Below are 24,896 nucleotides of genomic sequence, written 5' to 3' on the forward strand. Positions count from 1 at the left end.
GCAGGTACTACAGGTGTCCTGAGCCTTTGTGACAGAGACTTACTTGCTGGGTGGTACTACGACAGGAGAGCATGTACCTACAAGCATCAACATTGAAAAGTGTCAAAATTAAGCTGACACTGTTGTTATGTACAGGAATTCTATGCAATCTGTATACTCCACTGTAGAGGCCCCCAGCTGCTGCTCTACAAGAACAATTTACTTTATCAATGTAGGTAATGACATGCTTGGAACTCAGCAGTACAGATATAGTGCTGCAAGAGATGACCCAATTAGAACTAACATCATTTATAGTGCAGATGGTTGTCACTATTGTAATTTTTTATTTGTGTCCTACCAATATAAGGAAGATTTGCATACTTCAGAAGGCAGGTGTAGCTGAGACCAAAGTGCAGCAGGTGTATGGATGGCATGGTCCCCTGGTATTTACTTTATGCTTATTTGAGTTTAAAGACTGCCTTTTACTATTGCCTTTTTGTAGTTCCCAAGCATACTTTCTACTAGTGGCTAATAGAAAAATTAAGTCTGTTGTTCCTTTCCCCAATAGTGTTCTAATGCATGTATTTGTTACTGTATGTGCCAGAAACATCTTCAGCCAAAATCAGAGAAATTGTGCAAACAAAAAGGCTCATGCACATACAGTGCCTTGAAAAAGTATTCATACCCATTTAAATTTTCCACGTTTTGTCATGTTACAACTAAAATTGTAAATGTATTTTATTGGGATTTATTTGCATTCAGCCCCCTTTAATCTGATACCCCTAACTAAAATTTTGTGAAACCAATTGTCTTCAGAATTCACTTAATTAGTAAATAGAGTCCATCTGTGAAGCCCTCAGAGGTTTGTTAGAGAACCTTAGTGAACAAACAGCATCATGAAGGCCAATAAACACATCAGACATTTCAGGGATAAAGTTATGGAGAACTCTAAAGCCAGGATAGGTTATAAAAAAATATCCCAAGCTTTGCACATCTCACAGAGCGCTGTTCAATCCATCATCCAAAAATGGAAAGAGTATGGCACAACTGCAAACCTACTAAGACATGGTCGTCCACCTAAACTGACTGTCAGGAAAGGTTCCCTCCGCTGGTAATATCAATCATGTGGCATGCAGTACTGCGATCCACCAGCAGGTGTCTCCTGCTGGAATTATGTCATCTTTGGTCCACAGTACTGGTGTCCACCAGCGGAGGGATCCTGGCAGTATGGAGCAGGTATTGCCCTCTGCAGTCAGGCGTCACATGACTGACAGCAGCCATTATAAATACCCGGCAAGTTCATATACACTTGGCCTTGGTATTGTCCTTGAGCCCTGACCTGATACCTGATACCTGTTACCTGTTACCTGTTACCTGATCCCCGATCCCTGTTTCCTGTATCCTGCCTCTTGTACCTGTTCCCTCTCTCCTTGTCCCCCTATTCTGCTTACCTCCTATTTATGACCCCGGCCTGGCTTGACTACGATTCTGGTTCTCCCTTTTGTTACATTATACTGGTTTACTTGCTTATCTGCACTGTTTGGTTGTTAGTTTGTTCACTTAGTTTGTATTGGTGGTGTGTTCACATTTATATGCGTTTGCTTAATAAATTTACCTTCACTTATTTGTGTCTGGTTCACTTGTCGCAGTCACACAGTTCTGGTCACATCTGGTTCATGACACTGACAGGCCGGGCAAGGAGAGCATTAATCAGAGAAGCAGCCAAGAGGCCCATGGTAACTTTGAAGGAGCTGCAGAGATCCACAGCTCAAGTGGGAGAATCTGTCCACAGGACAACTATTAGTCCTACACTCCACAAATCTGGCCTTTATAGAAGTGTGGCAAGAAGAAAGCCATTATTGAAAGAAAGCCATAAGAAGTCCGGTTTGCAGTTTTTACATCACCTTGAACACACCACCCCACCCTGAAACATGGTGGTGGCAGCATCATGTTGTGGGGATTCTTTTCTTCAGGGAAGCTAGTCAGAGTTGATGGGAAGATGGAGCCAAATACAGGGCAATCTTAGAAGAAAACCTGTTAATGTCTGCAAAAGACTTGAGACTGGGGCGGGGGTTCACCTTCCAATAGGACAATAACCCTAAGCATACAGCCAGAGCTACAATGGAATGGTTTAGATAAAAGCATATTTATGTGTTAGAATGGCCTAGTCAAAGTCCAGACCTAAATCCGATTGAGAATCTGTGGCAAGACTTGAAAATTGGTGTTCACGGACGCTCTCCACCCAATCTGACAGAACTTGAGCTAATTTGCAAAGAAGAATGGGCAAACATGTCACTCTCTAGATGTGCAAAGCTGGTAGAGACATCCCCAAAAAGACTTGCAGCTCTAATTGCAGCGGAAGGCAGTTCTACAAACTATTGACTCAGATGGGCTGATTACAAATGTACACCACACTTTTCACATATTTATTTGTAAAAAATGTTGAAACTATTAATCATTTTCCTTCCACTTCACAATTATGTGACACTTTGTGTTGGTCTATCACATAAAATCCCAACAAAATAAATTGACGATTTTGGTTGTAACATGATAAAATGTGGAAAATTCTAGGGGTTAAAAGATTCGTAAAAAAAATTCTGAAGGGGTATGAATACCTTTTCAAGGCACTCTACACATAAAAGTGTACACTTTCCAACTTGGGAGCCTAACAAAGCATGCAAAAATGCATGAACATGGACACATAGATACTGGCACCTAACGGCCTAATTAAACCAGGACCCCGCATGAGAGCATTGCCGAATGGTCTTTCAGCTTGAGTTCCCATTAACCTTGATCCTAAAGCTGCTTGACCTTGTTACTGATGCGGCTTTGTCTGACTTGCTTTTGGAATACCCTTATCTATGTTTGCTGCCCAACTTTGTTACTGCCCTTGACTCTTGACACAAGTGCAAAAAGTCAAGACCAAATACATCTCTCTCCTCCATTCACAGAGAGAAAAAAAACAAGGACGGGCTTCACAGTGACTAAATACTGTTATAGCCAATCAGAGGCTATCACAGCGATCAGGTGACCTGGAATCTGGAGATCCAGGTCCCAATCGTTAGTATGGGGCCTGGGGCTCTTCGTAAGTCCCTGATCCCTGTGCAGGGAGGCGTGATCAATCAAAACAGGTTCAGGCACCTTCCAATGAAGACCTTGTGTCATTTTTCTTTAGTATAACATGATCACAGGTTTTACTTTAAGGTCATTGGGAATCATTTGAATGCTCAGGAGTAATATGGAGAGGTACATCTTCTATGTTTCCAAGAAAAATACAAAAGTGCAGAAAATGTTTGAAGACTCCTCGTAATTTTGGTCTTGGCTAGAGCTGCATAATTAATCTTTAAAAAAATTGTGATCTCGATTCGACCCCCATCATGATCTCTATGCAGAATTTTACCATTCATTCATGTAACAAGTGTAGAGAGTTCTCTGCTCACTAAGCTGTCAAAAGAAAAAAAAACAGGCTGCCTGCCAAGTTTTTCATAATATTGTCTATGCTGGTAGATAACTAGAAACATTGTAACTTTTCCTTCTTAGATCAAAGGGATGAATCCTGTGTGTAAATAAGGGAAGTTTAACCACTTCATTTTTTTTCCTCAGTTTAGGCCGATACCTTCTTCTACCTATTTTTGGTAAAAAAAAATCTCAATAAGCGTATATTGATTGGTTTGCGCAAAAGTTATAGCATCTACAAAATAGGGGATAGATTTATGGCATTTTTATTATTATTTTTTTTATTAGTAATGGCGGTGATCTGCAATTTTTTTTATCATGACTGCGACATTATGGCATTTTGACACTATCTCACCATTGTCATTTATACAGCGATCAGCGCTATAAAAATGCACTGATCTCTGTGTAAATGACACTGGCAGGGAAGGGGTTAAACACTAGGGGGCGATCAAGGGGTTAAGTGTGTCCTAGGGAGTGATTCTAACTGTAGGGGGGATGGGCTACCACTCACATGACAGCGATCACTGCTCACTAGGCAGAACAGGGAAATGCCTTGTTTACATAGGCATCTCCCTGTTCTGCCGCACCGCAGGCACGGTCATGCTATACGCGGCGTGCACCCACCCACCCACTAACCCTGCAAATTGAAGGGGACATACAAGTACACCCATTTGTCCACCGCTGCCATTGAGCCGACGTATATTGGAGTGCGTTGGTCGGCAAGTGGTTAAACTCCCTTCCGCAAAAAAGTTTTATCCCTATTGTGGGGTCCACCCATAAGGACCCAGTAAAGCAGATCTGCACTGTAGCTGTCATTCGGCTATAGCGCGGATCTGATGGAGCTAAGAACTTTCAGCAGCTGATTTAATAGCTAATTTAATTACGTATGCAGCTTCTTCCTCATCTACGTTCCTGTTTAATCTGGTGCCATGACCACTACTCCAGGTTTTCTGTTTCAGGGTGGCTCCTTCCTTTTGCAGTGTTCTATGAAGCCACCTTTGCAGGCAGGAACAAGAGTTGTTCTCATTACACTGTGTGCATCAATAGATCATTAAAGAAGAACTTTACCCAAAAGGGAAAGTTTCACTGTTCCTCCTCCTCCCCCCACCACTCTGCAATATTTGGCCCATTTTATTTGGGGGGGGGGGCAGGTACCTGATCTCAACGGGTACCTGTCCCACTTCCGTTTGGATCCTCTAGACAACTTGAGCAGATGTTCACCTCCCACCCTCCCACTCTGCAGTCTTCTAGGACATGTCAAAGGTTCCAGAAGCATGTGGGACCATTCACAAAGCGCAGCGTGGCTCACACATGCACAGTGGGCAGCCAGCTGGGAAGGCGCAAGCTGTCACAGCTGGGTGTCCACAATTAAGATGCCGGGGGAACGAAGGACGGTGGAAAAATCAGCTTGGGTGAGCACACCGCTGGATCCTGGAACAGGTGACTGTCTGTTTATTAAAAGTCAGCAGCTACAGTCTTTTTAGCTGCTGACTTTTAACCTCCCTGGCGGTACGATTATTTCAGATTTTAGGTGCTGAAAGCGGTACAATTATTTTGCATGAAAATTTGGTGTTTTATATTGTAGTCCTGTAATTCTTAGCAATAACTCACTTAAATCTGTCCAAACCAGAGTCTATCAGACATCCCAGGTATGATAAAGTTTGAAAAATGAAATCATAAATTATAATATAATAAATAACTATAAATAATTGTACCAAATAATAATATAACAATAATAAAAATTATTCAATAATGTAATCAAATCAAAAACACAGAAATTTGCTCAGTTGCAGAATTGTCACTGTCATTACTTTTCAATATTTGATGACGGATCTCCCCACAAATCGCTATCTCTCAATTCTGCGAGTGATTCTAATTTATTATCGCTGTTTTCTAGCTGGTCTAAAATCATTTTTGATGTAAAGTGACAGTTTTGGTTGCTATGGACAATCTCCAGTTTCCAGGCATAAAGAGCAGTTTTTATATTATAAAACTGCATGCAGGGCACTGGGCAGACCACTAGGGACAAAGGGGATGTGAAATAATGACATACAGCAATGTAATCTGTAAGATTACATTATACTGTATGAATACTGTGTGTTTCACTTTTTGAATTTGGCGCCGATCTCCGTCCCCGTGCGTCGCAACGCTCGCAGGGAACGGAGATCGGCTCCATGATGAATCGAGCGGAGGACGAGCCGCTCGTACAGTGGGGGGGCATCGCTGGATCCAAGGGAGAAGGTAAGTACGCGTCCTCCTGGATCCAGCGATGTGGTCTGGCTCGGGGTTACTGCTTTTGGTATAAAAATTCCACCCCGAGCCAGACTCGGGAATACCGTCAGGAAGGGTTAATTTTCAAAAATATGACTGGAGCTCTTCTATAACTCTTTGTTGGACTAACTGCATTTCATTTAGTAATCTTTAGAAATTTAGAAATCTTTCACTGGCAAAGTCCACAGAGGTGCTGACAAAGTTTTTAGAAATCAGTGATCTGCTCAACTTAACCAAAAAACTTTTATACAAAAAGATTCCAAATTCCATTCTAACTATCACCAAAGTCTTTTTGTCACTATTAAAGTTAAATTTAGCCTTGTCATCGTACAATAATGTTACATATTGTGCCAGGACTACTTTGGGTCATAGAAAATGGCACAGCCATCTTACAAAACTGATAAGTGTTGAATAATGTAAGTTTTTTGGAATATGGGAAGTTTGGAAAAACAGTATGACTTTTCCTGCCCACCTTGTTATCTTTCTCACTGGTTGTATGGTTACAGGTAAAATACATTTTGTTACATGGCCAGTTAGGACCCCAGATGAGACCAGAGAATTAACCATTTTGATTTCCAGACAATCGGATATGTCATTGGACCAGTAAGGTTTTAGTCTACATTCACACCTGTGCATTTTTCAACCCATTACTATATGTCTAACTATGCTCAACATGAACCAACAAGGAGTCCTGTTGATTCTAATTGTTCCAGTTCACGCTTATATGCTTGGTTGCTATATGCCCTATGCTCAAAAAAGCGTTTTTTTTCGTTTTGTTTTTTTTCCTTCGTGTATTCATGCATTTTTGGCCCCATAGACTTCAAGAGGAAAACCTGTTGTGTTATGTGCATTTTCGCACATTTTTATTTCTGAAGAAATCCTCTCCCCTCTAGAACTCCTCTCCTCATTTTGCCCAAAAAATCTGAAAATAAAAAACGTCAAAATCACCAGGAATATGCTCTGCTCTGGTATGAATGCTTGCTTGGTGGGATTTTTATATCTGTAATTCCCCAAAACAATGGCAGACTGACAGGTGGTGTCCCAGAAAAATATAACATTGCTCACTTGGGCGTCTATGCGCTGTTGCTCTTCCTAGGATTTGCTTTACTTCCTTTTTTTTTTTTTCAGATTTTACATTCAGCCATTTCCAGCAGAGTATATGGAGGATGTAGTTTTACTAAGTTTGAGGATTTTCCAAATTCATGACAAATGTACATCAAAAAGCATAACGTGTCTATTTAATCAATGTCAAGTTCACCAGTTAATGAGTTTGCCTAAGCATAAAATTATACGATGATTTATTTTTTTATAAGTAGCAATTTGTGAGCCAGAACTATGGGCACATTTATAACGCAGATAATATGACATTCGCATTGATTGATTTACCACCAAAAAATGTTTAGCAAAAGTCATACTCACCAAACATATATGTGTCAATATCATTATTATTTTTCTGGGACCTCAAAAAAGATTAGTCTCCTAATAAGACCCATACGTATTGCATTTAGTTTGGGGGATGTAACATTTTAGCTCTAGGATCAACATATAATCAAATTAGGGATTATTTGTGAATAGTATATCCTATTCTGTGAATACTAGTATAGTACTGATACATTGCTGTGTTATGTAAAGATAAACTGCAAAATAATCTTTAATCCTTTACGTTACTGACCACTGCTAACAATTGTAATGATGCCGTTGTTTTTTGTTTTTTGCAGGAAAATCAAGTGTATTTAACAGCCTCCCCTATTTTCTTTCCCATAAAGCCTTGGCAATGCTCTGACAAATCCAATTATTGTATATTTTGGAAGTACTTACATTGAGATTACCTCTAATGCCTCAGCATGAAACCAAACTCCCTCTTGCCATTGATTCTTGTCACAATTACAAAACTAATCAGAAGAAATGCCTTCTTCACCTGCACATCCTAATCCTATATTAAGCTTTTTATTTTTGTGGCAAGTCACCCCTTAGACCCTTCACCCTCCCATTCCATGCATCTGTGTTTCTGCTTGGAAAAGCTTTCTCTCTGAGCCTATGGTTAATATCAGGAGGATTTCTTTTACGATTTGCCCAACAAATGGTACAGCATTATTTGATGAATTCCTATGTGATCTGCAGTCTGTTTAAAAGGAACGCAGAAAACAAGCAGGATCTGATCTTCTAAAACTTTCATCAGATACACTATATCATTATATTGCCTTTAAATAATTTCTCAGGCGCTATAAATATCACACTGTAATATTAATTTTCTTCTACTGCATGTGATTCTTAATGGGAGCTGCAGATATAGCCATGTTGTAATTAGCAATAAAGTTTTAATATACAGACATGGCAGCTAGTATACTCCCAAGTTTTAAAATGACGCTTGCTATGCATATCAGTTTTACCGTATAAACGTCATATAATATTATTACTGTTATCATGGGAAATGGCAAATAATAAAGATGGAAGATGGAATAGCATTGTGATTGAACTTAAGATGGAAAAATTATACAATCGTTTAGATGCAGAGTACCTGATTTACAGGTTTCTTACAGCATCTTTTATGGAATGTTGCAGTGTCATATACTCTACATTGTACATTCTGATGGTGAGTCTACTAGCATAATGTCTGTAGAGTTGATCTCAGCATTCAGATATACACCTGTAATTCTTCCTACATGAACTCAATCACAAGGACCTTCTTCTAACTAGGAGCTAATGTTATATTGAAATAAGTTGTATGTATAGCAGTCTATATTAGCCATGCAGCACTTTGAAAACCTGACCTAAGCAATGCATTTGCAAAAGAAAAAAAAAAAAAAAAAAAAAGAATAACATGTTGCTAAGCTTGTATGAATTTTAACTCCGGTACCTTGTTCTAGTCGATAGAAAACTTGGTCCATTCCCAGGAGTATGTGTTATGTACACAAATCTTCAAGTTTTATTCCTCCCAAATCATTTTGAACACGGCGCAGAAAGGGCAGCTTAAAGCCCGACATTTTGGCCATCGTGTTGGGAAAGCAATAAAATGGAAGTAACTTTTCGGTCAGCTTGTATCTGGTGAATGTTAGATGTCATGAGCTGATGTTGCTGCTGCATGTTCTGAAAGGCAGAGTCTGATTTCCATTCTATCTCAGCAGCCCTTCGCTTCAATGTATTCCACAGCTGAGAAGCAGTCGTGCAGCTTGTCTGAAATCCTCTTCAGAAGGACATTGAAATTCACAGGCTGTACAGACTTCGCAGGGTATTCCCACACCATACACAGCCATGCGTTTAGAAAATGTACCTCTCCCACTTTATTGATTGCTGTCAGCAATCAGCTTTTTTTTTTTTTCATTCCAATTAGCACTCTTATGCAAGCCAGACTTCACGTTGATCCCTATTTGTGTCCTTCAGACATGACCACATGTCATATAATTGAAAAACATATAAGACATGTCACTTTCTTCTTACTGCCTGACCCTCTATAAAATTAGATTGAGGGAACCTAAGGATTGACTGGGCCTATAAACAAATGCCACTCACAGTCTTGAAGCCCCCGTCAGCGCCACTGAACGGCTAGACACACTTAAATTTCAATTACTTAGTGGATATAACATGTATGCAGGGGTGGATCAGCGCAGAGTGAAAGACAGCTCCTGGGCCTAACATCCCCTGGAGAAGACAAATCATGCTGACTTTGTACTGTTTGATAATGCTGTACTCGTTGATTGATGCATATGTAAACTTATAAACTAATCAGGGCCTGACTAGGTAATCATCCAACAAGTGATGTCTGGTAATCTGATTTGTTTTAGTGAATCTGTATTGATTACCTGCCTCTCTGTGACAGTATGAAGGGGGAAGTTTTGATTTTTTTTTTTTTAACCCAAGATGTTTTTTGCACACTGATAAATTGTTACATATGTGAGTATATTGTTGTTTCTTTTTTTGTTTAACATTTGCTTTTATAACTTTTGGATTCAACTTTTGAGTAATGCATCATTCACAGAGCCATACCCTAGATCAACATATGGGTATGGCCAGGGGGTATGGCTTTGGACAGCCGTGTGAATGAGACCTAATACTCATGCTTGACATATCAAAACACCAAATATACAGATTTATATATTTTTTTACTGTTGTTTTTAAACATATGCCTTAGTACTGTGGGCAGGGATCCTAACCAAAAGAGTACTCTTTACAGGGAAACTTTGGGTTTTGGGTACGTTTTTTTAACTTGTTTTTTTAAAGTGATATTAAACCTTCAGGGTTTTTTTTTTTTAAATGAAAATAGCAAACATGTCTATACTTACCTGCTCTGTGCAAAGCTTTTTCACAGAGCAGCCCTAATCCTCTTCTTCTGGGGTCTCCCGCCAGCACTCCAGGCCTCTCCTCTTAGGAAGGTGTCCCCCACAGAAAGCTACTTTCCATGGAGGCACTCGTGTGTGCTTCCTCCCAAGGCCTGCCGCTGTGTCCATTGACACAAACAGTGGGACTCAGGCCCGCTCCCTGTGTCACATCATTTGAGCCATTGGATCCCGCTGTTATCAAACTACCCAATAAGGAGGGAAACAGCAGCTGGAGCTGCTGCATTCCTGCTCTTCTCTGGATCGTATCGGGCTCAGGTAAAAAGGGGGTAAGGCTGAGGGGGGAGCTGTAGAACAGAAGGTTTTTCACCTTAATACATTGCATTTATTGGAAAAACCTTAAGGCTTTAGAACCACTTTAATTTATTGCCATTTTTTATTACATACATGTGATCTTTTTTCTCAAATAGACATGTAAGCAGGTTGAAATGCTGGTTAGTGAGACAGCTGCTGCCCAGTCAGTAGGGAGGGTTTTAATGCAGTTGGCAGGCTTTCTGTCAGGCCCTCCCCCCCCCCCCCATGTTCATATATTTCAAAGGGAGACTCTACCCGGACAAGTCCCGGCCACATGGGGAGAAGGAGAGGTTGACAGCTGTAAATGTAATTTGTTCAGCCAGCAACCACCTCCCCAGAGGAAGAGGAGCCCATACAGTAAACTGCTGGGGTACTGCTGAACCAGACAGACAAGACCCAGCATGTTATCTCCAGCCACTCCACAGAGCTGCTGGAGCTGCAGCTCCCAGAGAGAGAGCCTCACCTGCCTCCAAGAACCTTCCACATGTGGGGGAATTGCTGGGACATGTAATTCAGCTTGAAAAACACCAACGCCTGGATACTGCCAAGATGGGCTCTTTCCTGTGCAGGTATCCTGGGGCAACCACAAACCTGAGTGAGGGGCTAGGGATGTTGGGGAAAGATTGTGCATTTGGTTTTGAAACTTCTTTGCTGAGAGTTTCAAGTAAAGCTTTTGAAACGTTGTCCTTTCCTGGTCTGAAATGACTAAGGAGTGTATGTAAGTAACAGGCACACATAATCTACAGCTTGGGTCAGTTGAAACACATTGGGGTATGAAGACAGCTCCATAAGAGTTAACACAGTGTGAAGTACCAGAAAGTACCAAGGGTAACAAAGGTTTAGCAAGCAGCTTGTCATGAACCATCTGAGAGGGAGTTGTTGACATTATCTCTCCTGGCAATCTGTCTCCAATAGCAACAGGAGCGGATCAGTGCTCAGAGGTCCCCAACCTGAGGACAGGTATGGAAGAGCAAGAGTTAAGTGAATGAGCACTTGGAGCCCACGCTGGAAGGCCCGCGCTGGGAGGCTGGTGTGCTGGAACGCCGGGGGCTGCAGCGGCCCTCTGCCGGCAGTTTTAACCCTTTTTCTACCACTAGCGGGGGACAAAACCGACCCACTAGCGGCCGAATAGCGCCGATAAAACGATGGTAAAGCGGCACTAAATATAGCACCGCTTTACCGCCGATGCCCACAACACCCCAATCTGAAAGTAGCCCAAGTCAAGAGGGAAATAATCAGATAAACCCGCAGGCAAGTAGGACACAGCCCTAAGGGTGACTAGCATTGGTCTGCTGCCAAACGCCAGGTCAATCCAAGAACCAGCCCTGTTCAGAGCGGAAACATGGGAGTAAATCCTCTCAGAGGAATGTTTAAAGCACCATTGGTTTGTAAAATCAAAGGCTTTTGCCCCAATATAATAATTCTAGATTAGGAGCATGTGGGGGGGGGGGGGGGTTGGAGGTGTCCAAGGCAGTATCTAGGATGCTGTTAAAGACCTCTGCAATGAAATTCTAGTGATTTCATAAGGAGCAAATTTTTTGTAGATAGTATATTAAACAAAATACATGAATGGTAACGTGATATACACTTTAACGCAAGGCATATTGTGTAGCGAGGACATCAAAATATTTAAAAATAATTAAATTGTGTTTTTGGTATGTGGTGCTAAGATGCGGTGTAGTTCTGCTTTAAAGTTTGCATGTACTGTATTTCTTTATTTAGACAGGTAGGTATTTTTTTTGTATCTTTACTTTTGTGAACAAAGGATGCTATGCTTTCCAGAGCTACAATTATTTAGGCACTGGTTTAGTTGTTGTTGATCTGGTATAGTATGTTTGCCATTTTGCAGTTAACTTAACAAAGATTTCAAACACATTAATAAACTAGGGCTGTTTATATTATTATTATATTATATATGATTAAAATTTTTGTGTTCGATTAATCTATTTTTTTTTATTAATTATAACACACATACAGATCCAACTACTTTTGGCTGATCTCCTTGTATTGCAACTCTAGTTGCATTAGTCAGTGAAAAATGTGGTATACACTATATACAATCACCCGACTCTAGTTAGTTTCCACAATCCATGATTTAACTTCACAGTTCACACAAATACATTTTAAATTCAAACTGTAGCACTGACGTAAGTCATTTTTTTTTTCCACAATAGCATAACAATCCCTCCACCTCCGGTCTAACTAATCACTCTCACCTTATTGCATTGACCCCTGTACAAACAGGTGGTCATGCAAGTGTGTATCAAAAGGGTTAACTCGGATCATAAACTTCTCTCAAGTCTCCTTAGATCTCAGCAAGGACGCCAGGTCATGGGTAGAAAAAAAAGATCTAAGTGCTCACGCTTAAGTATAAGATTACATTTTTGTGGTCAAACACAAACTACTCACATAAAGATGATAAAAACACAGCATGTAAAACCAGCAATCATGTTAGTTCCGTAGGGCAGCAGCGGGTGATGTCATGTGTAGCTCCTCCCCCGTACGTGTTATGCTCAATCAGAACTTCAACGCCACCGTACTCCTCCACCCTTCTGTTCGTTTGCAGAGGGAGGCACTTGGGGAAGGGGGGGAGGAGTCCAGTGGTGTCCATCTCCGTGACGTCACCGGATCTCTGACGAAACTCCTTGAAGACCCGGAAGCCGGCGGAGAGGTGAGTACGATCAAAAGAATTTTGATTGATCAAAAAAATTCATAGATTAATTGAGGAATTAATCTTTAATTTCCACAGCCCTATTATAAACTAAAGCATATCTGGTTAAATGATTGATTGGTGTACTTCACAGTAATTAAAAGACAAGTATTGCCACTCTGAACTTGTAGGCCCTTCTTTTGGAGTTCCTGCTCTCTGAGATGAGTTACACTGGTAAGATGCAGACACAGGGGGTTAATTACGAAAGGCAAATCCGCTTTGCACTGTAAGTGTGCTTGAAAGTGCAGTCGCTCTACATCTAAGGGGTAGATCTGAAATGAGTGGAGGCTCTTCTGATTTTATCATCTAATCATGTACAAGCTAAAATGCTGTTTTTTATTTACCTTGCATGTTCCTCTCAGATCTACAGCGATTTCACTTCCAAGTGCACTTGCAGTGGTTGATTTACTAAAACTGGAGCGTGCAAAATCCGGTGCAGCTCTGCATAGAAACAGCTTCAAGGTTTTATTGTCAAAGCTTAATTGAACAAGCTGAAGTTAGAAGCTGACTGGCTACCATGCACAGCTTCACCAGATTTTTCGCTCTCCAGTTTTAGTAAATTAACCCCAATGGCTGGAATCGGCATAGCGAGGACCTTCAAGTGTCACTACCCTTTTAGCTATGAGTCACTATTGAAAGAAAAACAAGTTTCAGAATTGACAGATTTATCATAAATTCCTGTGGAAAAATACTCTACTCTGAAAAAATGAGCGCAACAATATGCACATATAAAAATGGGTCAAAAAGAACTAACATCAGAATGGATTTTAAAATGTTTCTTTGTTTTTGGCTATATGGCTAGGTCACTTCCTGAATTTGCCCACAGATATTTTGTAGGAAATAAAATTGTTTTTTTTTTTAGGAACAAAACACAGAGGGTTTAGTCAACCAAAGCAACTGATAAAAGATAGCTTTCACTGATTCGATAACAGACTAACAGCTGATATCTGACTGTTACTGCACTCTACTCTCTACTATATGATATATTAGCTAATAAGGCCAAAAGTGTAACATTTTTGTAAATGAATGTTAAATACTCCCCTTGCTCCCTGTTACAGGAATCTTCATTGTGCGGCCCTGCCTGCTGCTGCACAGCCCTTCATTCTTTGCTTGCCCGTCTTGACAGTAAGCATTTGTGTGGACGCACACGCAATGGGGTTGATTTACTAAAAGCAAAGTTCAATGTAATTGCACTCTGCATGTGCAGTTGGTCCAGAGCTTATTAAATGAGCTAAAACTTCACTTTACAAAGAATGCCCAATCACATGCAAAGAAAAAAAAACAGCATTTGTGCTTGCATATGGTTGGATAATGGAAGTCACCAAAATGTTTGCCTCATTTACTAAGCACTAGAGCAACCGCACTTGAAAGTGCACAGTCTATTTGCCTTTAGTAAATCAACCCAATATATTTACTTCAGATTTTTTGCTTTCTCGTGGCCCTCCTAGGCACAACTTCATTATAGTTAATAGAACTTTACCCATATAATCCCATACTTACACAGCAGAACTGAGACAGTAACATTACCTGTATATTTAGATTTTCCAAAAGATTTCCCAAAAGATTTCCATGATTCCATATTGAGTAAAATAACAAGTAAAGTGATTTTTCACAATAGACTCATTTCACAGAGCTAAATGCCAAGATAAATGTACGTATTTTTACAAAAGTGACAGTTATTTTCAAATGAAGCCAGTGAGATTTGAAAATTAAATTCTCATGGCTAAAATAAGTGTTTTTACCCTTGCGCTAATGCTTTGTAAATTGAGCCCAATGTCAGTTAAAAAATCTGTTATTTGAATTACTAGAAATTGCTCCCTTGCCTTCCCTCTCTAGAGCTTACTTAAAATAAATCTGTGAGTATTTCACAAGATATAAAGGAAAGCTGCAGGTGTTGGCTGTCAGCATGTCCTTTCCACGGAGCAGTGTGCCTCTGAAGGACTGACTGCCAAACTTCTAAAGTGGTAACTAGTCACATCAGTCCTTCTCCCCACAGGACCATGCCATCTATTATCTAATCACAGGCCTATATATTTACTTACACTAGTCTGTTTTCTCAGAAGCTGATTATTTAATAGTTTGCTGCAGAAAAATAGAAATTTATGGATGAAATCCATATAAACTGATACAAATAGTGTTCCTGGTGATATCTGAACCCCATACTGCAAGACCACAGAGCTGAATGCTAAATAACCATGCTGCTTTAAGCAACTGTGGTTTTGCACCGTCTAAAAAAAGAAAATGTGATCTGAGCTGATGCCAGTCTATCTGGTTTTTTTTGGTCAAAACATTCCCCCCCCCCCCCCCCCATATTTGTCATATGTATGGATTTTCAAGAGAAGCTTTGTAAATGAAGAGATAGCAGATTCTGGAAACAAGGCTAGCTGTGCTCGGAAAACATACACCAAGGGAATACCCACACTAGGCCATAAAAAAGTAAAAGGTCGTGAATCACAGGAAACATTTCCCATTATGTTTCCTGAAAGTCCCTACTACTTCAAACCATAATAGCTAATGGTACCGAACAAGAATCCTCTTTCTGATACAGTTCCATGAAGAATGAGTAATAATTGAAAGTACAATATAATGAGAATCCGTAGTAATATAAATTGTTCTCAGCAGGGTTTCATGACAGGATCATAAGTCTGGCAACGCAGAACTGCCTTTCAAGAAAGTGGGTTAGGGTCCTTTCACACGGGGCGGATCAGTTCTGATCCGCCCCGTGGATGTCCGTTTGCTCAGCGGGGATCACTCCGCCGATCCCCGCTGAGCAGGGAGATGACAGGTCTGTCTCCGCACACTGTGCAGGGACGGACCTGTCACAGCGCCGCTCTCCCCTATGGGAGATCGGATGACGACGGACCGCAGTGCCCGTCGTCATCCGATCCGATCCGCAGACGGATGGAAAAATAGCTTTTTCCTCCGTCACACTTTTTCGGATCGGAGCGGGTCGGATGTCAGCGGACATGTCACCGCTGACATCCGACGCTCCATAGACCTCTATGGAGCACCCGTTCAGGTCCGCCTGAAAAACTGACAGGCGGGCCTGAACGGGACGTTAGTGTGAAAGGGGCCTTACTGTACTGACTAGTCAGGTGGATTTTCATGATTTGGCCACCAAATATTTTTTCCTTTTTTGCTGATAGGTGTAGACAGCCACATTTATTTTAGATGCACATGCAGATCTATCTGTAGACTGTAGTAATACCAACTGATTCAAGGTTATCCAAGTAAACAGTGGCAACCAACAAGGAAAATCCTTCTGGGCCATTCAACCTTTTCTCTAAAAATTAACAGCCTATGAAATCATAGGGTACCCAAAAATATTTAAATAGTCAGCTGATACTCGAATATACTTATTATTTTTATCCTTAACCCCCCTGGCGGTGTTCCCGAGTCTGGCTCGGGGTGGAAGTTGTATACCAAAAGCGGTAAGCCTGAGCCAGACTCGGGACCACATCGCTGAATACAGGAAGAGGTTACTTACCTTGTCCCCTGGATCCAGCGATGTCCCCGCGCTGTACAAATGGCTCGTCCTCCGCTCGATTCATCACGGAGCTGATCTCTGCTCCCTGCGAGCATTGCGACGCACGGGGACGGAGAACGGCACCAAATTCAAAAAGTGAAACAGACAGTATACATACAGTATAATGTAATCTTACAGATTACATTGCTGTATGTAATTATTTCACCTCCCCTTTGTCCCTAGTGGTCTACCCAGTGCCCTGCATGCAGTTTTATATTATAAAAAGTGTTCTTTATGCCTGGAAACTGGAGATTGTCCATAGCAACCAAAACTGTCACTTTACATCAGAAATGATTTTAGACCAGCTAGAAAACAGCGATAATAAATTAGAATCACTCGCAGAATTGAGCGATATCGATTTGTGGGGAGATCTGACATAAAATATTGAAAAGTAATGACAGTGACAATTCTGCAACTGAGCAAATTTCGCTGTTTTTGATTTGATTACATTATTGAATAATTTTTATTATTGTTAGATTATTATTTGGTATAATTATTTATAGTTATTTATTATATTATATTTTATGATTTAATTTTTCAAACTTTATCATACCCGGGATGTCTGCTAGACTCTGGTTTGGAGTTTAAGTGAGTTATTCCTAAAAATTACAGGACTACAATATAAAACACCAAATTTTCATGCAAAATAATTGTACCGCTTTCAGCACCTAAAATCTGAAATAATCGTACCGCCAGGGAGGTTAAGAGAGCATGCAGTAATGATAGACAAGACACTAAATTCAAATAAATATTCAATATTGGAGGTCTGCTGGAGGTCCACAGCAGAACAATGGGCAGGTGGGTCCTGAGAGCTGCTTCTAATGTTTGGGTCAGCACAATATAAAGTCTCACCCAAACAAATGCAGAATTATGCTATGAGACATTTGTCTTATTACAATTGCTGATATCCAGCCATTGGAAGGTACCTGTGCATGTCAGAAATTCTCACCAAGCGCCTCCTTTTTGACATTCATCTGAACACCCTTTAAATCTCTCATTGAACTTGGAAATCTGCCAGGAAGCAATTAAGTTTGTATCAGTCAGAGTTGTCTTTTTTCTAGATTCATGTATGATTGATGACCTGCTTTTGTCCAGGCTCCACTCCTTAAATCATTAAAGATGTTACATGATTGTTATTGCAAAACTTGGAAACTGAATCCATTATTGACAGATATTCATACTTCTGGCCTTTAGATAACACTATTTATAGTTGTTGCGTGTATAATACTTTTTTATACTCTGCACAATTTAATTCCTGTTATGACATACTTATGTTAAATGTTAAAAAACAAAAAACTGTGGGGTTGCTTTACTAAAGGCAAATAGACTGTGCACTTTGTAAGTGCAGCTGCTCCAGAGCTTAGTAAATGAGCAAAAGCTCTGCTGACTTTTTTAACCCAATCATGTGCAAGCAAAAGATGTTTTTTTTTCCCTTGCATGTGATTGGGTACTCTTTGCAAAGTGAAGCTTTATCTCATTTACTAAGTTCTTGAGCAGCTGCACTCAGAGGGCAACTGTCTACTTGCCTTTAGTAAATCAACCCCTCTGTAACTACTCTGCCTCCCAGACGACATCTTTCTACCCAGACGTTCATCTATCCCCACAACAGCCTGCATCATTACTTCCTTGGTGAGCCTTCAACACCTTTTATTGCTTGGATTCACATGTTTGGGAATTTCTAACTTAGTGCAAAATGGAAGGACTTACCCAATGCTAGAATATGTGCTTTATTTATTCACTGTCTGGGATCAGGAGGACAACTTCTTTTTTTAAATCTACCAGTGGCAGCTGCCAGTGATACAGCTCTGAACTGCATAAACCACTTCAGCTCCGGAATGTTTTACCCCCTTCATAACCAGGCTATTTTTGCTATTCAGCACTGAGCTACTTTAACTGGTAATAACTGTCATGCAACGCTGTACCTAAACAAAATTTATATAATTTTTTTCACACAAATAGAGATTTATTTTGGTCGTATTTGATCACCTCTGGGTTTTTTATTTTTTTTAAGAAATTTTTTGAAAAAAAACAATATTTTTTACTTTCTGCTTTAAAACATTGTTATAAAATATATACATAAACTTTGGCCAAAATGTATCCTGCTATATGTCTTTGGTAAAAAATAAAAAATCCCAATAAGTGTATATGTATTGGTTTGTGGGAAGGTTATAGCGTCTACACCAGGGGTCTCAAACTGGTGGCCCTCCAGCTGTTGAAAAACTACAAGTCCCATGAGGCATTGCAAGGCTGACAGTTAAGAGCAAGACTCCCAAAAGGCAGAGACATGATGGGACTTGTAGTTTTACAACATCTGGAGGGTTGCCAGTTTGAGACCCCTGGTCTACACACTACAAACTATGGGACACTGAAAAAAAATCTTCTACTACTACACAGGTGGAGTTATTACACCAGAAGTTGCTTTCTTAGCATATAAATAAAACTCTTCTATTCCATATAAAATGTTGTGCACTCAAAACACTACTGCTTTTGCTAACAAGGGCTGAACCATTTTCCTGTTGCTTGACACATGATCTGTTGTCACTTTACTGCCTGGGAAAATCTACCAGAAGTACTTAGCAAATTAACCACTTACTGCATCTACTGAAACTGGTTAATTATCTTAGAGACCCTATTCCTGTCCTTGGTTGCCTGCCAGTGACTGTAAAATTGAAATCAACAATTGTGAATTGTGACAGCTGAATTTTACATTCTGCCATAAAGAAAGGCAACGCCATGCTAGGCAGACATCTTCTTGCTGCGCTAAATCTAAAATTAGTAGATAGTCTTAATACAATAACTTAAATTGTCCCTAGGCTGCCAGTGGGGATGAGCCATGTCATTTGTTGGTGTTGATCCACTGTGTTTTATCAAGTCCAAAGTCAGCGCAGCCTTCTACCAGGAAATTCTAGAGCACTTCATGCTTCCCTCTGCTGACCAGCTTCATGGAGAGCTTTTCCAGCAGGACTTGGCACCTGCCCACACTGCCAAAAGTACCTATACATGGTTTAATGATAATGGTATCACTGTGCTTGATTGGCCAGCAAACTCGCCTGACCTAAACCCCATAGAAAATCTGTGGGGTATTGTCAAGAGGAAGAGAAGAGATACCAGACCCAACAATGCAGATGAGCTGAAGGCTGCTATCAAAGCAACCTGGGCTTCCATAACACCTCATCAGTGCCACAGGCTGATTGCCTCCATGCCACACCATATTGATGCAGTAATTAAAGAGGAAGTAAACCCTGATGGGTTTACTTCCTCTTTCATTCCCTGCAAAGGTAAAGCATAATGGACCACTATGCATCGCATAGTAGTCCATTATGTGTCACTTACCTGACACAGGAGCAGCGAAGCCACCGCTGTCCCCTGTAGTCCGGCGCAGCCATCTTCTCGGTGGGTCTCGCTGCTCCGCAGCTGTCATTTGGCGAAGCCGCGATGATGTCACTCCCGCGCATGCCCATGGGAGCCGCCACTCGCGGCATTTCGCCGTTGACCGCGGCGCGCTCAGTGCGCCTGCGCGCCGCTGTCTACGGCGCATGCACCATAAACAGCGGTGCCTGTCTTTTGGCAAATATCTCCTAAACCGTGTAGGTTTAGGAGATATTTCTTGGACCTACAGGTAAGCCTTAATCTAGGCTTACCTGTAGGTCAAAGTTGGTTGTAAGGGTTTACAACCACTTTAATGCAAAATGAGACCCAAACAAGTATTGAGTGCACACTGTACATAGGCATACTTTTCAGTAAGCCAACATTTCTGTATTAAAAATCCTATTTTTATTGGTCTTATGTAACATTCAAATTTTCTGAGATACTGAATTGTGGGTTTTCACTAGTCATGTAAGTCATAATCATCACAATTAAAAGAAATAAATGCTTGACATATATCACCCTGTGTGTGATGATTCTTTTAAATTTTACTTTTAAATTGAGTTACTGAAATAAATTAACTTTTTGATGATATTCAAATTTTTTGAGATGCACTAGTTTACAAGTGGTATTTCTCCCACTTCTATATATAACATCTTCCAGCTGTCAATGGTTCCTAAGCGGGGCAGGCATCTGTAGTTGAATAGAATAAGCATACTGCATGCTTTGTACACCATGGAAAAAGTAGGCATGGCTAAATGGTGCTGGAATATTGGGCATGGCTTAAAGAAACATGGGTTAATAGGATTGAAACCTGCTCATGATCCAGCCAACTACATCACTGGGTATGTGCAGTGTTCTCTGCATTCAGGGCACAGCAAGTGTGCTCTGAATGCAGAGAGTGCTGTGCTACAATGGTGACTGACATGCACATGCGGGGAGTGATGTCATCGAGACCCGGCCATTCAAATGACCAGAGAGCCTGAACCTAGAAGGAAGAATAGGCAAAGATTGAGGTGCCAGGAGAGCTGGCAGTTCAATGCTGAAGGACCCCGTTTGAGAGGTAAGTCTGTCATAATGTGGTAGTCTGCATATTGGCACATTATGGCACAAATCTGCAGGGGGCCTATTTAAAAAAAAAGCTGTTTGTACAGTTCACTACCACTTTAATTCATTGCTATGAATGCGTTTCACAGACATACATACACCTAAAGGATACATTTTTAAGAACAAAAACATATATAGGAAGAAAGCCAACACTTTGTCTGAGCCCTACCTTTAGTGCAAGTTGTCCATTAAGGTAGGCCCAACCTCTTTGAACAACCCACTTGCCTTGGTTATTGAATTAACAATCTTCCAAACAGGGCTGCACAGAAAGCACCCCCATTAAAATAAAGGCACAGGTATATCCAATTTAGGGTGTTTGTGTGTGTGTTTGAGTCACTAAGGCCGCGTACACACGGGCGGACTGTTCGCCCAACTTTGTCCGCTGAACAGTGTTTCAGCGGACAGTCCGCTCGTGTGTGGGCTTCAGCGGACAGTTTCAGCGGACAGTCTGACGAACAAAGTTTTTCGGAAATTTCCGTAAGACTGTCCGCTGAAACTTGGTTTGAGCGGACAGTCCGCTCGTGTGTAGGCTTGTTCGTCAAACTAAGTTCCGCGCATGCTCAGAAAGGATTTACACGCCGAAGGTTGCATTGCAGTGTATAGGACGTCGTTTTTCTAGTCCCGTCGTACGTGCCGTTCACGTCATCGCGCACGCTTTCAGCGGACTGTTCGTTCATCGTGTGTGGTCAAGTCCGCTCATGCAAATTTTGAGCGGACTGTTTGTCGGATTGTTTGACAAACTAAGTTGGGCGAACAGTCCGCCCGTGTGTACGCGGCCTTAGAGTTCCCAAACCCCTGTATATTATGCTCACCAAGTTTTTTATTGTATCAACACTCTCAGCTAATACTACTACCACATTTTAAGCAATTTGTGACCATGTGTCTTCTTCAGGGATGTTAGAGTATACAGTTTATTAAAAATACTATTATCACCTTCTCCACCCCCCCCCCTCCCCCACTCCCTGTCAAATCCCCAATCTCAACCCTACTAAATTTCAAAATGTCCATGTATGGATAGAAGCACCCCCTCCACCTGACTTTCAGACCTTACATGCTTTGGAGCCATTGAGAGCATTACTACTTGCAAATTAAAGCATGGTCTAGTCAAAGACCACTCAGCACAACTTTTAAACTGCTCATTATGAGCAGCCAAGCACTAGCATTATTTGATCCTTCTCTTCCTACTACTGTTCTTACAGATGCATCGGACCATGGCCTTGGCCCTTACACAATACCATGCAGACAAGGTAGAGAAAATTGTTACTTTTGGATCTAAAACACCTAAGAAGTAAATTAAAAGTATTCCAATGTAGAAAAAGAAGCCTTAGCATGTGTTTGGGCAACTGAAAAAAAATGGAGACCATACCTGGGGGAGCAACAGTTTACTTTACAAACCGACTATGGTCATTTAAGTACACTGCTCACCACAAAGGAACTAGTATGAGTAGGGATGTATATAGCCATATCATGAGCAAGGCTACTCAATTTTACCTACACAATACAATACAAAACAGGGATCAAAATGTTATTGCCGATTGCTTGTATGGGTTACCTTTAGCTGCATCTATTACACAACACTAGGATGTTGAAATTGTTTCATTTACCAATATAGATGTACTTAGGGCATCTGAGTTCAGATAAGCTCATCCTGCATGCTCAGTACAATTACAGGAAATTCTAAAAAGCAGATGGCCCAGCTCAGAAAGTAAATTAAAGTGATTGTAAACCCCATTCATGAAATTTGCTCTAAGTGCATATATCTGTAGTGTTTACTCATCTCTCTCTAAAAGCTCTAAGTGCCTTTTCTTTCCTCTGCTCTGTTCCTCTGTTATCAGCAGAGTCACTTCTGACAAGTTCTCCAACACATGAGATAACAGTAGCTGAAAATTTGTGTCGGGAGGGACCCTAGAGGGAGATTAACAGAGAGCTTGTCTATTCAGACTGCAGCTCTGCATTTCCTTTGCTCTGCCTATGTGAAGGGGGGTGTGTGCCTTTCCTCCAAACAGCGCTCACAAATTATAAGCCCAGACTCCCCACCCACTGCTGGAAGAGGAATAAAAGATTTCTAACACTATCTGCACTTTTGACCATTAGCTGTAGTAGTCTATCATATCTAGGGAGTCTATTCACTTCAGGGAGAGCAAAAGTATGATGGGCATCTCATAAAAAAGCTTTGGCCAAAGTGATTTTTTCAAATTTACACTAGGAAAGCTTTATGCCTATCTGCATTTACAATATATTGACAAAAGTATTGAGACGCCTGCCTTTACACGTACATGAACTTTAATGGAATCCCATTCTTCATCCGTAGGGTTCAATATTTGGTTGGCCCACCCTTTGCAGCTACAACAGCTTCAACTCTTCTGAAAAGGCTGTCCACAAGGTTTATGAGTGTGTCTATGGGAATATTTGACCACTCTTCCAGAAGCACATTTGTGAGGTCAGGCACCAATGTTGCAGCTAGCAGCTCTAATTCATCCCAAAGGTATTCTATCGGGTTGAGGTCAGGACTCTGTGCAGGCCAGGCAAGTTTCTCCACCCAAAAATTCGCTCATCCATGTCTTTATGGACCTTGCTTTGGGCACTGGTGTGCAGTCATGTTGGAACAGGAAGGGGCCATCCCCAAACTGTTCCCACAAAGTTGGAAGTATGAAATTATCCAAAAAATACCTTGGTATGCAGACACCTTAGGAGTTTTATTCACTGGAACTAAGGGGCTAAGTCCAAACCCACACCATAACCCCCCCTCCACCAAATGATTTGGACCAGTGCACAAAGCAAGGTCCATAAAGACATGGATGAGTGAGTTTGGGGTGGAGGAACTTGACTGGCTTGCACAGTCCTCATCTCAACCCAATAGAACACCTTTTGAATGAATTAGAGCAGAGACTGCGAGCCAGGCCTTCTCATACAACATCAGTGTATGACCTCACAAATGTGCTTCTGGAAGAATGGTCAAACATTCCTATAGACCAGGGATATGCAATTAGTGGACCTCCAGCTGTTGCAGAACTACAAGTCCCATGAGGCATAGCAAGACTCTGACAGCCACAAGCATGACACCCAGAGGCAGAGGCATGATGGGACTTGTAGTTTTACAACAGCTGGAGGTCCGTTAATTGCATATCCCTGCTCTAGACACACTCCTAAACCTTTTGGACAGCCTTCCCAGAAGAGGTGAAGCTGTTATAGCTGCAAAGGATGGGCCAACTCAATATTGAACCATATAGACTAAGACTGGGATGCAATTAAAGTTCACGTGCGTGTAAAAGCAGATGTCTCAATACTTTTGTTAATATAGGGTATATACTGTAAAAAAAAAGAAAAAAAATGCTATGGCCAAAGTGTTTTTTTCAGTTTTACACTGAAAGCTTTATGTTTATCTGCATTTATACCCTATGAAAGTGACCTCAGGCAGAGTACTTTTTTATTGCCAATCACTAATAATGTTATTGGACATGACTGTGAATATTCGATTATTGGAATTATTGATACAGCTTTTAAAGACTTTTATTGCTTTTTTTTTGTCTGTATACATTTTTAATATTGAGAGAAGATGATTTTTTTTACTATGATGGGAATATGCACAAGCGTTCTATACTCTGTACAAGCTATTTCCAGTTCCTGTTCCTGTTATGATATACTCAGAAGCATGTACGGTATTTGATGAACACCCAAACTTGTTAAAAAAAAGTGCTTTATAATTTCTCTGTCTCCCAGAGTACAGGACAGAACAATGTACACATTTCCACAGTTACAGGGTGTTCGTTTACTCAGGCGTTTCGACATTTATTTCCCCCCTGTTCTGCTTCTAAATTTAGTCAGAAATGAACAGTCAAAGAAAAATAAATTG

The 24,896-nt window shown here is 40.9% G+C and overlaps 1 protein-coding gene across 3 annotated transcripts in view; it reads right to left on the reverse strand.

Moving 5' to 3' along the window:
* Positions 1-24,896, reverse strand: part of CTXN3 (cortexin 3) — a 130,754-nt gene that overhangs the window by 23,610 nt on the left and 82,248 nt on the right. Inside the window, exon 1 of one of the 3 annotated variants that reach the window (XM_077462144.1) lies at positions 8,564-9,088. The exons of the other annotated variants lie outside the window; for them this stretch is intronic. Within the exon in view, the coding sequence (XP_077318270.1) occupies positions 8,564-8,594 (31 nt within the window). The 5' untranslated portion in view covers positions 8,595-9,088. Of the gene's footprint in view, positions 1-8,563; positions 9,089-24,896 lie in introns of those variants that run through there. 3 annotated transcript variants of the gene reach the window in all.

The sequence above is a fragment of the Lithobates pipiens genome, unplaced genomic scaffold, assembly GCF_037356315.1.
Source record: "Lithobates pipiens isolate NorthernLeopardFrog02 unplaced genomic scaffold, aLitPip1_a1.2 Scaffold_3, whole genome shotgun sequence".
NCBI classification, from domain to species: Eukaryota; Metazoa; Chordata; class Amphibia; order Anura; family Ranidae; genus Lithobates; species Lithobates pipiens.